This window comes from Elgaria multicarinata, chromosome 6 (assembly GCF_023053635.1).
Source record: "Elgaria multicarinata webbii isolate HBS135686 ecotype San Diego chromosome 6, rElgMul1.1.pri, whole genome shotgun sequence".
Classification (NCBI taxonomy): Eukaryota; Metazoa; Chordata; class Lepidosauria; order Squamata; family Anguidae; genus Elgaria; species Elgaria multicarinata.
In genome coordinates, this window is record NC_086176.1 from 81,654,731 (window position 1) to 81,672,154 (window position 17,424).

Consider the following 17,424-nt stretch of genomic DNA (forward strand, 5'->3'; position numbering starts at 1 on the left):
TTGCCAATGGCTCTCAGTTGTATCCCCAGGCCAGGAACTAGGGAGATGACTTCTAAACAGACATCATTAAATCAAATGAGGTGTAGCACAATTTGTATCATGTTAGTTTGTCTCGATTAAATAAAGGCATAACTTAATTTATTCTGTAAGTGCCTGCGGATTTCAACAAATGTCAAACAGTTCCAGATTTTTAGCTGCTGCTACCACCACTTCAGAAAAGTGGAATGCTCTGGTTTTATGGTTAGTCATGAAAAGGCTGAAACATCTTTCATTCAGAGTTCTTGTATTCCTAGAAAGTATTCTCTGTTCTTTTGGCAACTTACATCATTAAAGTGTTGGCTGGTTTTCATAATATAAGGTGTCCTTTCATTTTTATCCAGTTTCATCCAGCCCTGCCCAAGGAACTCTCTGGAAAATGAGAAAGAAGAGAACAAAATAAGAAACAGAAAATTCAGACTAAAATATTATTTATTTCCATTTCATTTGTTTTGGAGACTACCTCCTGGCTCAGGAAGAGAGGCTTAATTCCTATGCTAGCTGTTCTAGAACTGCCATTTTACATAGATTCAGCACACAGTGGAGCTTTTTGTTAGAAAGGAATATACCACAAAGCTTTTTCTATTATCTTGGCTGTGGCCAACTTTAATAACTAAGTTTTCGGATCTCCTTTTGTAGGTCTTCTACAGGGAACTTTTTGAAACTAGAGAACTTAGAAGGCAAGTTGCTAGCCTCTTGTAGAGTCCCAATGATAAATTCTAGTCCCATTAGTCTAATCAAAGAGATTATACCTATGGACATTGAGTGAACCACAGGGTTTTCATATATTTTCTTTGTATGCACCATCCGCAAATAAACAAAGATGTACAGGATTGTTTTTTTTAAACCTTCCTACTTAGGTAGTATCACCATCAAAAAGGAGGCTAAATGCATTATAGGCTCAGCCTTTACTGGCCTTGTGCTCAATCCTACAGTCTTCCTGAATTGGCAGCAAGTAGGGAAATATTCTTGTCAGATGTGCTTGGAGCTATTATATATACAGGTTTCTTGGCCTCTTCAGGAAATGAACTGCATCCTGCTCACAGAATTGTAACAGAACTGGAGTGCTACTACTCAGCACTTTGATATTAGTCTTTCATAATCTATTTATGCTATGATAGAGCTTAAGCAGTACAAACAAAGCTCTATCTATCATGCATTCAAGTTCTTTACATAGGTCTGTGACTAGTGTGAATCACTGTGTCATCCAAACTTCACTTACAAAATATTTTCACTTTGATAATAATTATTGGGAAACCACTTACTCATAGGGTATGCTTCTGAAAACAATGTGATCTAAGAGAGTTATTTGTTCAGCAAGCTCCATGGCAGATAAAGTTTCAAAGCACTCTGGTTTTGGACACTCTAACTGTAAGCAAAGAAGCACACAATGGATAAAAAAAAGGCAATTTCAATTCTACTAGTTTGTTTCATACCATGTTAGGTTAATGACTGATTGTTCTATCAATTTTACTGCCCAGTTCCTATCATCTATGAAAGGAAACTGAGTAAGAGGAAAGTAACTAATGAAACAGGGGTCTCTATTAGGGAAGAGGAATAGACACTTTGGAAATAATCCAGCCAAAGTTAAGTACTTCAAATATATAATATTCATTTTGAAAAAATATAAAACAAAATAATTAATTTAACAATAATGTAACTTAGTTAATAATCTCCTTAATCACAACTCCAGTGAGTTCACTAGTGCAACTGATCCATTTGTTCATTACAGCCATTTGTCAATGTCAGCCCAACAGGTCCTTCCACAAATGTCTCTGTGTTTGTGGTAGTTGCAGTGTCTCTTTATCTTGCATCATATAAGTTATATACTTAGGCCATATTTCATGAAGTTATCTTTGCATTGACAGTGTGTAGAGGCTCTGGCTATCTTAATTAATTTAGTGCAATCGTTCATAGCCCATTTCTCCATTGATGAAGTGACAGTCTTTGATCATTCTTCCAGTTTGCAGTAAGCTCCATTCTCGCTTCCACCCAAAAGAATGTTAATACATCTTTATACATATGTTTTATTGTCACTTTTATAGACTGACAAGTCCTAATATCAGTCACAGATCAATGTGTTGTCCTGCTATTTTGCTTGCTTCCTCAACTACCACTCTCCAAAACTCATTTATAATATTATAGGATCACATATGTGTAGGTATGTACAATTTCTACAACATTTGGGGGGGGTTGGATTTGTAGATGAAACGAATCTTTTAAAGTGTCAGATACAAGCTATGGTTTATGGATTGTCATCACATGGGGGGAAATCGTGTTTCCTTACTGTTGCTTCTCCTCCCCTGCTTTTGTCCTTCAATACTTCCTCTTTCTTCTCGGAGAGGAGAGGAAGTAAACAAAGACTATGTAGCCCATTTAGGGGCCATTTTTATTGCACCACTTTTCCTGCACACAGCAGGAGATCGTAGCACATTCCATTTAAAAAGGCAAGTTGGATTAAAAGGGGTCTATTTTGCAATGGAAAAATGTGCGGAAGGAATGGAAGGTGCATGGGATGCAGATGATGTTGTCTAAAGGACATACAAACATCTGTAAGTGGGCAGTAGCAACTATGTGATAAAACACTCATCTGATGACACCCATGGTATTTTCTTTAAGCTTGGGTAATATAGATTTCATTGGTGTTTTAACTGTAATGAGCACCATTGTGAAGAATCTATAGATAAACCTAGATATTTTTCAAGCACTTGTTTTATACCATCTGTGAATTCAACTGCATGGCTTTCCTTGATTTGTATAGTATAGATTTTAATCCTTTAGATCCAGAAATAAATTGCAAGATTAACATTTCAAATTGAGTTGTGGGAAATACTAAGGAAAGGAAAAGAACCTCTCGTGCAAGCACTGAGTCATTACTGAGTCTTGGGGGGACGCCAGCTTTCGTTGACGTTTTCTTGGCAGGCCTTATAGCGGGGTGGTTTGCCGTTGCCTTCCCCGGCCATTATTACCTTTCCCCCAGCTAACTGGGTACTCATTTTACCGACCTCGGGAGGATGGAAGGCTGAGTCGACCTGAGCCAGCTGCCTGAAACCAGCTTCTGCTGGGATCAAACTCAGGCCGTGGGGAGAGTTTCAGCTGCACAAACTGCTGCTTTAGCGCTCTTTGCTGAAAAATGGATGACCTGATGAATTTGAATCCAAGTAGCTTTTAGAACTTGAAGTTGATTTTTGTTTGTTTGATCTCCTGATTTTGGGATTAAACCTATAAACAAGTATATTAGCCTATGTAAGCATCATAATTCCCAATGTTGGAATTGCTGAAATTAAATTTGTGCTTGTCAAAAAACTGTGGGTGACACAGCAAACAGGTAAGAGGTGATGGTTCCAGTAATTTACATGGACATTGCAGTGTCCATGTAGTTAAGGACGATGAGTTAGATTCTGCATTCCACCATTATAAACCAGTAATTGGGGGTGTCATTCTGTAGTCCACCACCTTTGGGGGGCACCAGGTTGAGGAAGGGCTGCTCTAAACAAAAATAAGAGAAGTAGGTGGCCCTAAGTTGTTCGTTATCAGTTTTCCACAACCCCACAGTCACCCCTGCATATCATATTCTCCATCCTGTCCTCATGGTTTATCTCTTTTGGGAGAATGAGAATTTCACTGGTACTTTTTGCCTCCTTAGGGGGGATGTAGCATTAAGGCTTGTGAGCCTTAACTCCCAATTTCCTTGCTTTTTGGTGCTTGGTTGAAAATGTAGAGCCTTAATGTTGTTTTGTAAACCATAGTGTTTTTGTTTAATGAATATATTGCTATTTTCCCCAAGCTAATAAAATGGATGTCCAATCTCATTTTATAATTTAATTTTATGGCATAATTTCTTTGATAGTTTGTGTTCCCTTCCATGTGTATTCAGGTATTCTCAGATTTGGTGTCCATTATCTGCAGCAATTGTTTGATTTGATAGGCCTCAAAATATGTTTCACAAAGAGAAACGGGTATGCAAAGGCTGGCAAGCATCCAGAATAGACACCCCAAAAGGGAGGAACATCTCAGGATGCAAAGGTTTTATTTGTGGGCTTCCCACAAATAAAATCTTTGCACCCTGAGATGTTTCTCTCCTTTTGAGCTCAAAATATTGATCAACCAAATTTTATTTGGAGGGGGAAATATCAAAGATATGAAATAGATAGATAACCACTTTTATATGCTACTTTAAACATTTGGAAAAATTGAAAAATAAATTAATTCCAGAAATATCCTCATTGCTTCCGTTCTTGTTGCATCCAAATTTTCCTTCTATAGATACACAAGAGCAATAAGCAAAATAGAAACAAAACGGGTTTTATAGAATGAGAGATGTCTATGAAATTAAATCCCTCTTACAGTAGCAAAATTAGAAGAAAATCTTCAGGGAATGCAAATGAATTGGATGCTCCTTCATCAAATACATTATTTTATTACAAATCCTTTAGTAAAACAAAGTGCGACCAGGAACATAACAAAATTTGAAAATATATTATAGTATATATAGTTAATACAAAAGGTTTGGTTTCAAAAATTTATTCACATATTACTGAAATTGATAAGAATATGTCAGATGAGCTGGAAATAATATGGGAAGATGACATTTATTTATTTTTATTTATTTATTTCATTTATATACCGCCTCATAGCTGAAGCTCTCTGGGCGGTTTACAAAAGTTAAAAACAGTAAACATTAAAAAAGTATACAAAATTTTAAACTATCAAAACATAAGAACAACAGTATAAAACAACAACATCCATTTAAAAACAACAGTTCTGGGGTCCGTTAAAAGACAAACTTAGTGTTGTTAAATGCTGTTAAATGCCTGGGAGAAGAGAAAAGTCTTGACCTGGCACCTGAAAGATAACAGTGTTGGTGCCAGGTGAGCCTCACTGGGGAGGTCATTCCACAGTCGGGGGGGGACCACCGAAAAGGCCCTCTCCCTTGTTGCCATCCTCCGAGCTTCCCTTGGAGTAGGCACTCAGAGGAGGACCTTAGATGTTGAGCGCAGTGTATGAGTAGGTTCATGTCGGCTGAGGTGTTCCATCAGGTATTGTGGTCCCAAGCCATGTAGGGCTTTATAGATTAAGACCAGCACCTTGAATTGGACTCAGAAACATATATGTAGCCAATGCAAGCAGGCCAGAATTGGTGTTATATGTTCAAACCTCCTTGTTCCAGTTATCAATCTGGTCACTGCATTTTGCACAAGCTGCAGCTTCCGAACTGTCTTCAAAGGCTGCCCCATGTAGAGGGCATTGCAGTAATCTAATTTGGAGGTTACCAGAGTATGGACAACTGACGCTAGGTTATCCCTGTCCAGATAGGGGCGTAGCTGGGCCACCAACCATAGTTGGTAGAAAGCACTCCATGCCACCGAGGCCACCTGAGCCTCACGTGACAGAGATGGTTCTAGGAGGACCCCCAAGCTACGAACCTGATCCTTCAGGGGGAGTACAACCCCATCCAGAACCAGTTGAACACCCCCCCATCCAGTCAAAAGAACCACCCACCAGCAGCATCTCAGTCTTGTCTGGATTGAGCTTCAGTTTATTAGCCCTCATCCAGTCCATTGTTGCAGCCAGGCACTGTTTCAGCACATCCACAGCCTCACCTGATGAAGATGAAAAGGAGAACTAGAGCTACGTGTCATCAGCGTACTGATGACAATGCACTCCAAAACTCTGAATGATCGCACTCAATGGTTTCATGTATATGTTAAACAGCATGGGGGACAAGACTGACCCCTGCGGAACCCCATACTGGAGAGTCCACAGGGCCAAGCAATGTTCCCCAAGCACCACCTTCTGGAGCCGACCCGCCAAGTAGGAGCAGAACCACTGCAATGCAGTGCCTCCCACTCCCAACTCAGCCAGACGTTCCAGAAGGATACCATGGTCGATGGTATCGAAAGCCACTGAGAGATCAAGGAGAATCAACAGAGTCACACTCCCCCTGTCTTTCTCCCAACATAGGTCATCATAAAGGGCAACCAAGGCTGTTTCTGTGCCAAAACCAGGCCTGAAACCCAACTGAAATGGATCCAGATAATCAGTCTCATCCAAGAGTGTCTAGAGCTGGCCCGCAACCACCCGCTCAAGGACCTTGCCCAGGAATGGAACATTTGCCACTGGCCTGTAGTTACTAAGGTTTTTCAGGTCCAAGGAAGTTTTCTTCAGGAGTGGTCTCACTACCGCCTCTTTCAGACAGCCTGGGACCACTCCCTCTCACAGAGAGGCATTAAGCACTTCCTTTGGGATACCAATAGAGCAAAATGGTATGGGATAAATTATGGGTGACACAACCAAGGAAATCATTTATTAACTCTCAGGGAGAATGAAAAAAAAGGGGGGGAACTCTCAGGGAGAATACATAGAAATTGTTACACAGATGATATATCATGCCAGTACGTTTTGCAAGAATAGCCAACACAAATAACACAAAATGTTGGAGAAACTGTAACCAGCAAGAGTTATATATTCAATATGTCGCAGACATGTCTTACTGCATCACACTTTTGGAACATTTTTTTTTAGAAATGAAAAATATTACACTTCAAACCATATATGTGACACCAGTGTTGGCCTTATTAACAATATGGGAAGAACAAAATGCATAAGTGACATCTAAGGATTTAATTGAGTTCATGCTGATGTCTGCCCGAAGAGTCATAGCCAAAAGTTGGAAAACTGCAGAACTTCTAACACTGAAGCAATGGTATATGGAATTATGGTAAATAGCCATAGCTATATTATTGCTACAAAGTTGTATTTTCATATATAGCCATTTCATATGTATCCTTTGCTATGGATATACAAATCCATGTGCATATATTAAAAAGGGGGGATTAAAAAATCTTTGAGGGTGCCATATTAGGGAACCTTTTGCAGGAGCCTTGTAGGCACCATGTTCAGGACCCATTTTAGGGCTTTCATAAATAAAATGGTTTCTGCAGGACCCTGACATTTCTCTCCTTCTTTCTATGCTTTAGTTATCCATCTGTAAAATGAGATAAATATGTTTTCTGATACAGAATGAAGACCATATGAATAGTCCAACTGTGCTGGTACTATGTCATCTGTATTCTTTATGGTGTTTAGAGCACAGAAAAGAACAACTGGTACCTTACAACAAAATGTTGCAAAGTATCCTTGCCTAAGATGAGTGCTCCTGCTCAGGATGCCAGGAAGCCATGCCCTTCTCCAGCAGGACATTACATTCCCTCTTGCCCCAGTTTTCTGTCTTTCTTCACCAACTGAGGCCTTAGCTAGACCAGCGGTTATCCTGGGCTGATACCCAGAATTGCCCCTGTGCGTCCAGATGATGCACAGGGGATCCCGGAATCAGGGAGGGATCATCCCTCCCTGGCCCCAGGATGCAGCCCTACACTTTGGGCCTGGTTTTTCCCGTGGTCTCAGGCTGAGCCTGAGATTGCAAGCGTGTGGCCCATTTCCACAGCTTTTCCCGGCTCCGGGCGAGGGAGCTGTGCACGGGGCACAGCTCTCCTCAGGAGTGCTACGCCCATCAGGGCTAGGGTGGGGGGAGTGAGGAAATCAATTTTTTTAAAAAAACCAACAACCCTACCTTTAGTCGCTTGAGTGCTAGTGCACAGCCGGCCCTTTAAAAAAATTTAAAATGGCGGGCGCAACGCCTCTCTTCTTGAGGTCATCGCACCTTACACGTAAACGAGGGCTAGATCTCGTATTATTCACAACGCGAGGTCTCCCCTCCTCTCCCCCAGATTTTCAGTTAGGCCTAGCAAAGGCCTGAGAGTCAGTAATATGTGGCTACTGGGCAAGCTCAATCCTCACAGGGCTATCTCGGAGATTGGTTGCCCCCTTACTTTTTTTTAAGTGTTTTGAGGCTTGGGTGGGGTTTTTTGGGGAGGGGTACTTCTGCATATCTCAAGACTCCCACTTCCCACCCCCAAAGCATGCTGATACCTTAGTGGCTCTACTTTGGCTGCAATCCTGTCAACACTCACCACCTGAGTTCACTATTAGGAGTGATAAAATATTCCGCTGAATAAAGATTCAGGCAAAAGGACTTGATCATTATGAAGGAATTATCAAAGATTAAGTACCAACTTAAAGAACAGATGCATAATGTTGGCAGATATCTTTAGCATCTGGGCTCCTACGGCAGGATAGGAAAAGAAGAGGGTAATTCATTAAATGGTTTTTGCTGGGTTTTGAGCATTGCATAAAGTTTGCTGTCATTGTTACATCAAGCACTTTACCCCCTGATTGGCAAGTATTATAATTGCAAAGCTATCTGCTTTCCCAGCATAAAGCCTTTCTGTGCTTCACATTCAACTCCATTTGATGCTTTCCCCATGTAAATAACCTCTCTGTGGTTTGAGGCAGCACCCTGAGCCTTTTTTTCTATTATGCTTTTGCTTGCACTTTCACTTGCAAATTGACACTGCAATTTCCAATAATTTGCATAATTAGATGCCAGAAGTGACCATACACAAGGGGCCCATTGACAGAAATGCCCCATTCTAACTGACCTCCACTGTATATTCAAATGAAAAGCCCATACTTTGTATAACTTCCTACCAAGGCAGGGTTCATGTGCACAGCTATCCTTTCACCTATTACTAACAATTGTTGTTGAACAATTTGAACAGAGTGATCAAATGCTAATATGAAAGATACAGCAACGGCTGCAGTGAACAACCAGCCAAACACCATTTCTAGTTATTTACCCTAATTTACATAAATATAAACAGATGAGACAAATATTTATCTAGATGAACTCACCATCTGCAGTATATCCTCTATTTTTAAGTGGGTGTCATCTTGATCCTCCTGAGACAGTGCCCTAAAAACAATTAGCAAAATACCTGATATATAAAAATATCACTCTCTCCGTAGCCGGAGACAATATTTCAGCAAAACGGGCCCTTCATCGGAATTCTGAGAAAAAATTATGGCAAACTTTATCACTGCTGCTTTGAAATCATTTCTAGTAACTAACAGCACAACTCTAAGCATGATTACTCAGAAATAAGACCCATTGAATTCAATGGTGACTATATCTGCTTACACCTAGGGCCTTGCTAGACAAGGCGTTAGCACGCTGTGAGGCCCGGTTTCCCTGCTGTGCGTCCACATGACGCACAGGGGAATCTGGGCCCAGACCGCACTGAAGCCTGTTTAAAGCTGCCATAAGCAAAATCGCTTATGGTGCAGCTTGCTGGGACTGCGGAACGTCTAGTGACTTCCATGGCTTTTTTCGGCTACTCGCTTACTCACAAGTAGTCGGGAAAAGCCTGTGCCCATCGGGGGGGGGGGGGAAGGCTGGACCCGGCAGGAAGGGGGGGAGAGCAGGCATCGGGGATGGCAAGGGGGGAGGGCGGGTGAGAGAGAGAGCAGCGGGCGCTGCCGCCCAGGCAATGCCCAGCATGGGGGTGCACCGCCGCCCAGGGAAGCGGCGGGCGCCACCGCCCGGGCAATGCCCGGCATGGAGGGGGTGCGCCGCCGCCCGGGCAAGCAGGCAAGCGGCACCGCCAGGGCAAGGCTGGGGACAGGGAGGGCGGATGGCACGGGCATCAGGGATGGGGAGGGTGGGGGGACAGAGTGGGCAGGGGGGGCTGGGGGGATGTCTTGGGGGGGCTTCATTTTTTTTAAAAACGGACTTACCTGGTCCGGAATCTTCGGGCCGCACATGGCCCCTTTAAACTTTTTTTAAAAATGGTGGATGCTGCAGGGATCCCGATGTCCCTGCGCGTCCCGCGTCTGGAAGCCGGGGCTGCGCGTGCTAACGTCAGCACGCCGTCACCCCGCCTCCAGGCCGGCTCAGCCGGCCTGGTCTAGCAAGGCCCCTAGTTAAGTAGATATAGGATTTCTTTTTCAGAAGTGATTGTTATTACTTGTAGTACTCTATGAAATACATTGAGGAAGATTTCCACACTGATAGCCTTGAAGATTGAAACCCTTGTTCCTAGGAACAGTTAAGATTTCTAACAAGCAAGAAAACCTGCATCAACATATGGAACTGTTTGCTGAAACATTCCTTAGTTTTCAGAGCCCCCATTAAGAAGCTCACTGAGTAAAGATTATATAAAAAGCTGCATAACAAAACAACACAGTCAACAGGAGGTAAGCTTGATCCCGTTTAGACCTTTCCTGTGGTACTTTCCTGCTGGGAAGTAGTGGAGGACACAAAGCTAACATGTCCCAAAACCACATAACTGGGGGTGGCGGGAAGAAACAGGGGCACGGTAGAGGAAATATCTTCTTGGAAATTTCTACAGTCACATACAACTGCACTTTGCTCTTAATTGCTTAGTGTATTTTAAGGAACTTCATCAGGTGAGCTATTGGGGATAGTTAGCCTTCTTATGTGGTTTGTAAGTAACAAAGTTAGAAATTCATTACTCTGCTTCTTTAAACAAGAGTTTTACAGCACGCTTGTGACTGCCACTCACAGATGTTCGCAGGTCATTTCAACGATGCAGTGATCTCCTGCATGTCTCCTGCTCCTCTTTTTTGCGTCATTAAATAAGACCACCAAACCCCAACTTTTCTGAACTATAGAGATATTTGTTGCTGTTTCCTGTCATGTGCAGAAGAAGTTGCGCTATAAAATGCCCACTAGAAGCACTGCCCCACTAAACTGAACGGGCCACATGGTTGCTGCCTTCTTCCCCTTTCTTCCCGTGTGCTTCTGCTCATCCCTATTGTGGAAGAGAACCAGGAAGCGGAGTGATGGCAAGGGAATGTGATTTCCCGCCCATCTGAAAATCCTCATCACTTCGGTCTGCAGCCAAACTCTGATAGAAGGGACATCCAAAAAGTCTTGAATGGAGATGGGGCAGCAAATATGTGAGTATAATCTTGTGGTATTTTTCCCTTGCAAGTGCTGACAGAAGAAAAAAGTAGTCTCTACTTCTGTCGAGTTCATTAAGTGGTTCGGCTATATAAAACAATTAATAGCCCAATCCTATGCATTTTTAGGCAGGAACAAATGGGAGTTGTAGGACTTTCTTTTGTTTTTGTGCAAACATGCATAGGATTACGCCCTAAGTAAAAAGAGGATATCATCTTGCATTTTGTTACAATCACTAGAAGCATTAGGCGAAAACTGATTTAATTTTTATCTCTTCAGGAAAACAATCAATTAGCAGCACATTTTTATTACAAATGCAATTGTATTTCACTTTTTTGTGATGCCTTGAAAATAAGCATACTGTGGCTAAAGCAAGACAGTATTTCTTTCTATTTATTTGTATCTCACAATACCATGAAACTAATTAAACCCCTTTACCTCAAGATGTTTGCTGTAGCTTTTCTTTCTTGTGGCAAAAGGTCAGGGTCTCTCAAGACTTCTTCTAGAAGATTTAGAACATTCATCTTCAGTTCATTGTTTAGGTCAAAATCCTACAAGAGAAAAATGTTTCTGGATAAATTAATCACATAATATGTTCTTTTTTCTTGTAGGTTTCATACCTGTTTTTGTGTTTCATGGTTTTGCTGTTATTTTAACTGTGACAAACATTTAAAACTCATAGGTTAGTCTGTCAAGGGAACAGAATTGAAAGTTGAAGATTTAACATTGATAATTTGTTGATGTATCAGCTTCACTGCAAGTCATTTTAAAGTATGTTTTAAGGTTAGTTCTTGTGTTATTGTAGCACTTTGGTTACCATTCTTACATAGGTCAACCCCATGCTACTTAGTAACAGTAGAACAGTGAGGGGTCACATGAGAGGCATTAGTGGCAGATAATTACATCATCTATCCTTCCGATACATTCAGAAGTCCAGAAGTCATCAGGTGAATAGAAGCTGTGGTGCTCCCATAACTTATAACTGCTATTTAATTTTACCATTTGGAATATTTACATGGACACTGCAGGCTATCAGAGGCAGAGGTGACTGTGAGGTTGTGGAAAACTGATCATGAACAACTTCAGGCCACCTACTTCTCTTTTTTAGAGCATCTCCTCATGTTGAGAGTTGCAACCCAACACATTTGATGGGCACCAGGTTGGGAAATGCTGTTCTAGAGCAAAAGCAGGCAGAATGTTGATCTCCAGATGTTTTGGAATTCAACTCATAAAAGTCCCTATCAGCATGGACAGTGATCAGGAATACTGCGAGTTGATGTCCAAAACATCAGGATAGAACTATTTTCTGCCCATATCTGTTCTGAAGTATGATGTTTTCCAGCAGTAAGATATGTGATATATGTGATATATCAAGGAACTCAAAAAGATTTGCATCAATTTAAATAGACAAACCAATTGAAGCAATCTAACCCAGATAGTTCCTCGGATGTCAGAAAATTAGTTTTCAACTCATGGCATTGGTTGTCTGTTTATTGAATACCAGATATATGGTGTTGGGGGACTAACACAGAGGATTTTTCTTACATGTTCAGCAGTGTGATATCAAAGGTAGAGCTAGCACCTAATAGTTTCATGTGTAAGGATTATTTTAAAACTAGTGATGATTTTTGTCCTCCCCATAACATGGGAGTTGCAGTTCAACACATCTGGAGAGCACCAGGCTGGAGAAGGTTGGTTTACACTTGGATCCTATACATGTCTTCTCAGAAGTCAGTGCCGCTGAGTTCAGTAGGGCTTCCTCCCAAGTGGTATAGGATTGCAAACTAATCTCATCTGAAAGAAGTTCAAGACAGCCAAACTAATCCTTTTCTGTTCCTCTGTTGAGATGATGTTTTGTGGCGGGATTGTGGGGAGTGAGCAGTATGTTTTGTATAAACACATTTTAAAGGGGAAAAAACATTGGTTCTTTGAAGGGCAGGGTATTGACCAAAAGTTGAAGTGCCAGCACATGCCCTGGTTCTACATCTGCAACAAATGGTGCCCTATGATTCTACATCTGCAAAAATAGTGCCCCTTTTGTTATCAGTCGTGCTGCTATATGCGAGTATGGGCAGCCCCTGTATATGGAAAGGATATAGAACAGCGTTCCCATCCTGCTGTCCCAGCATTCCTTGCAATGATGGTAGTTGTAGTCCAACACCTTTGGAGGGCACCAGGTTGGGGAACGGTTGCGCTAAACAAAAAAAGAGGAGTAGGTGGACCTAAGTTGTTCATCATCAGTTTTCCACAACCCCACAGTCACCTCTGCATATCCTATTCTCCATCCTGTCCTCATGGTTTATTTGCTTTGGGAGAATGAGAATTTCACTGGCACTTTCTGCCTCCTTAGGGAGGATGTAGCATTAAGGCTTGTGAGCCTTAACTCCCAATTTCCTTGCTTTTTGGTGCTTGGTTGAAAATTGTAGAGCCAAACCTGGGCATCTTTATGAAATCACTACAGATCTGACTACTTATCTTCAATGCTTACAGTCTGATGACAGAAGACAAACAAAGCCCTACGAAGAGAGACTGAAACGACTGGGCATGTTTAGCCTGGAGAAGAGAAGATTGAGGGGCGACATGATAGCACTCTTCAAATACTTAAAAGGCTGTCACACAGAGGAGGGCCAGGATCTCTTCTCGATCCTCCCAGACTGCAGGACACGGAATAACGGGCTCAAGTTAAAGGAAGCCAGATTCCAGCTGGACATCAGGAAAAACTTCCTGACTGTTAGAGCAGTACGACAATGGAACCAATTACCTAGGGAAGTTGTAGGCTCTCCCACACTAGAGGCATTGAAGAGGCAGCTGGACAACCATCTGTCAGGTATGCTTTAGGGTGGATTTCTGCATTGGACTCGATGGCCTTATATAGGCCCCTTCCATCTCTACTATTCTATGATTCTAAGATCTGTCAAATAGTTGTTATTCACTTTAAGAACTAGGGATAAGAGTTCCTTAGGCTTTTCCAATGTTTATCTGTTCACTTCAATGGGTCTACTTTAAGTAGGACTAACATTGGGTAGAATCCTTTATCTTCAAGTAATTTATCTGAATACAGGCCAATTCTGTGATACAGTTGTTCCTCATCTTAACACTCTTCCCCCACCCACCACCACCAAAAACAACCCTATTTTCACTTGAAGAAGCCACATTTCTGGCTGTTTCTCCCATTATATGGCTACAAACAGGAAACAACAGCTAATCATGCATCCCTGCATAATAAACATTTGCACCACACTTCAATTTTTTTTAATAGTGATTTAAGACATTTTAAATGTGCATATGTTTGAGTGAGGAAGGCCTTGGAAAAGTTAAATCCCATTAATTCCAATAGAATGTGTTCACTTACAAGGTCTAATTCACACAACCATTTTTTAAAAAACCCTGCTAAAACCAATACAAATTAACTTCCATGAATTTTGGAACTCTAAACTAGCCTTGCAAAATGTTCAACTCATATTCAGAATAGTGACAAATTACTTGGTTCATCCAATTTTACCAAGACTTTTCAGGCTGCAATCAGCCACAATCTGACACATGATGAAGCAATTCAATAAACAACAACACTCAAACTAGTTCATCACAATGAAACCCACTGACACCAGAACACATGCTTCAGACTTTATAATCCAAAATGTTTCATCGATTTCAACTGAGCTTGCTTCCAAGTAAGTGTGGCTACTGACAGAAATATACAGTGTACAGATCCAAATTTACATAGCTGAATGAGATTATCTAGTAACACTTAATTTGCATTTGGCACACTATAAAGAAAAGCTGGAGTGTGTTCAGAGGAGGGCAATGAGGATGATCAGGGGTCTGGAAACAAATCCCTGTGAGGAGAGACTGAAAGAACTGGGCATGTTTAGCCTGGAGAAGAGAAGATTGAGGGGAGACATGACAGCACTCTTCAAATACTTGAAAGGTTGTCATACAGGGGATCTCTTCTTGATCATCCCAGAGTACAGGACATGGAATAATGGGCTCAAGTGACAGGAAGCCAGATTCTGGCTGGACATCAGGAAAAACTTCTCTCTCCCACACTAGAGGCATTCAAGAGGCAGCTGGACAACCATCTGTCAGGGATGCTTTCAGGTGGATTGAGCAGGGAGTTGTATTATAACTACAGGCAAGAATAATGGATACACCCCTTCCTAAATTCAGGATTGTTAATTTGGAGTGCTCCATTTTGAGTGGTAGATGTGTGTTTTTTAACCTCCAGCCCTTGGTTACATTTCCACACCACCTTTGTAATTAAAGAATCACCCCTCTCTGTACTCATTGGCACATCATCTTTATGTAAAATGGAGCCAAACAGCTGTGCTGGGAGCACTGCTTATTCTGTTTGACAGGTTCAGTTTCGGAAAACTGAGATCTTAGCTAAAGTTTAGGAAGGAATGTCATCTAGAACTCTCAGGAATAAGTGATCAAAGCATGCCACTCGCTAGTGTGGAAGTGATGAAGGCCTGTGTCAGGGGTCGGCACTTGTATCTGGTCAAGAGGGCAGGGCTCCTGCAGCTTTAACTGTTGTGATGAAGAGGGAATTTCACCAGGTGCTGCATGCATACAAATGACACCTGCTGAAATTCCTTTTTCTATACAACTGTTAAAGATACAAGAACCCCGTCCTCCTTTCCATATGGTCATCCTTTAAAGAACTGGGCATGTTTAGCCTGGAGAAGAGAAGATTGAGGGGAGACATGACAGCACTCTTCAAATACTTGAAAGGTTGTCATACAGGGGATCTCTTCTTGATCATCCCAGAGTACAGGACATGGAATAATGGGCTCAAGTGACAGGAAGCCAGATTCTGGCTGGACATCAGGAAAAACTTCTCTCTCCCACACTAGAGGCATTCAAGAGGCAGCTGGACAACCATCTGTCAGGGATGCTTTCAGGTGGATTGAGCAGGGAGTTGGACATGACGGCCTTATAGGATCCTTCCAATTCAACTATTCTAAGATTCTATGATTCTTCCATTGCAGCTTTACAAGCAGTATTTTTTGCTCATTTTTAAAAAAATTATGTGTGGCTTCTTTCCCCTGCCGTGTGTGACAGCCATTTAAATAATTCCCTGTGACGCTGCATCGGTTGCAATGTTTTCCGAACCCCATGCAGCACAGAGTGGGAGTGGCTTCTTACCCACTGTACAACCCATGGCTCGTAGTAGAGTTTGTGGAATGTGTAAGAAGCAATCCCGGCTGTGCACTGTGCCAGGTTTGGGCGACACAGCAGCCTGCTGTGTCATCTGAATTATGTAAATAGGTAATTATGCAAATAGTTGTTGCGCTTGCACCACACGCAGGGAAAGAAGCCACAGTGGCTTATTCCCACCACCCCATGATCATCTGAACCCAGTAAATGAATCAAAAAGGCAGCCAGAGATAAGTAGATCAGCAGTCAAAGGGCCTTCAATAATAATAAAAACATTAAGGAAGGGACTATAAGGTTGAATCAAATGCTTGCCATCTTCCAGTGGAACAGAAACTATTGGTTAGTCTGATTTCCCCTCCCCACTGCAGCCCTCCAGGAGACCCCTCAGAATAGATTTGGGAGCACCCCAGCCAGCCACCATTGCTGACTACAGACATCACAACAACCAGGGTGACCATATGAAAAGGAGGACAGGGCTCCTGTATCTTTAACAGTTGTATAGAAAAGGGAATTTCAGCAGGTGTCATTTGTATGCATGCAGCACCTGGTGAAATTCCATCTTCATGACAACAGTTAAAGCTGCAGGAGCCCTGCCCTCTTTTGTATCTGGCAGTGAAGTTGTTTTAGAATCAGCAATATATGGCAATGCTTAGTCAAACTTATCAAGAGATGAGCAGCTGCAGTTTTCATTACAACTGCATTATTATTATTATTATTTATTTATTTATTTATTTATTTATATAGCACCATCAATGTACATGGTGCTGTACAGAGTAAAACAGTAAACAGCAAGACCCTGCCGCATACTATTGGAGGCTTCCAATAGATAAAGTGGTCAGTAAATTTTAATGTAAACCACTTAGGGATTTTAATATATTAAGTAGTATAAAAGCATTATAAATAAATGAATTGATTTTACTTATTTAAAAGCTTATATCTCACCTATGTTCCTAAAATGGTAGTCAAGGCAGTGAACAGGCGCAATATTTAGAACAAAAAAATTTAAACCCAAGATAATAAACAACAACAGTTTGTAAAACCAGCAGTTAACCATATGGGCTAAAACTGGACATTAAAATATTTAACCAAATGCCTTCTTAAAGAGACCCCTTTTACATATACCTAAAACAGTATAGTGTCAGGGCATGAGAAATCTCTGTTGGAAGAACATCAATTGAGAAGGTTTTAGTCTGCCTAGCTTCATAAGGCCAAGGGTTCTGAAACAATGCCTCAGATGACAACCAAAGCAGGTGGAGAAAACATGTGGAGGAAGGCGGTCCTTAGTGTACCCAGGTCCCAAGCTGTATGGGGAGCTAAAAGGTTAACTCTAGCACTTTGAATTGACCCCCCAAAATAAACCAGCAGCCAATGCAACTTGGTAAAACAAGGAGTAATGCGGTCAAAAC

The 17,424-nt window shown here is 41.6% G+C and overlaps 1 protein-coding gene across 1 annotated transcript in view; it reads right to left on the bottom strand.

Moving 5' to 3' along the window:
• RASGRF2 (Ras protein specific guanine nucleotide releasing factor 2) overlaps positions 1 to 17,424 on the bottom strand; it is a 107,563-nt gene that overhangs the window by 8,591 nt on the left and 81,548 nt on the right. The window contains exons 19-22 of the mRNA XM_063129667.1: positions 11,300 to 11,412; positions 8,791 to 8,851; positions 1,302 to 1,405; positions 324 to 408 (exon numbers count right to left, since the gene is read on the bottom strand). Coding sequence (XP_062985737.1) covers positions 324 to 408; positions 1,302 to 1,405; positions 8,791 to 8,851; positions 11,300 to 11,412 — 363 coding nt within the window. The remainder of the gene's footprint in view (positions 1 to 323; positions 409 to 1,301; positions 1,406 to 8,790; positions 8,852 to 11,299; positions 11,413 to 17,424) is intronic.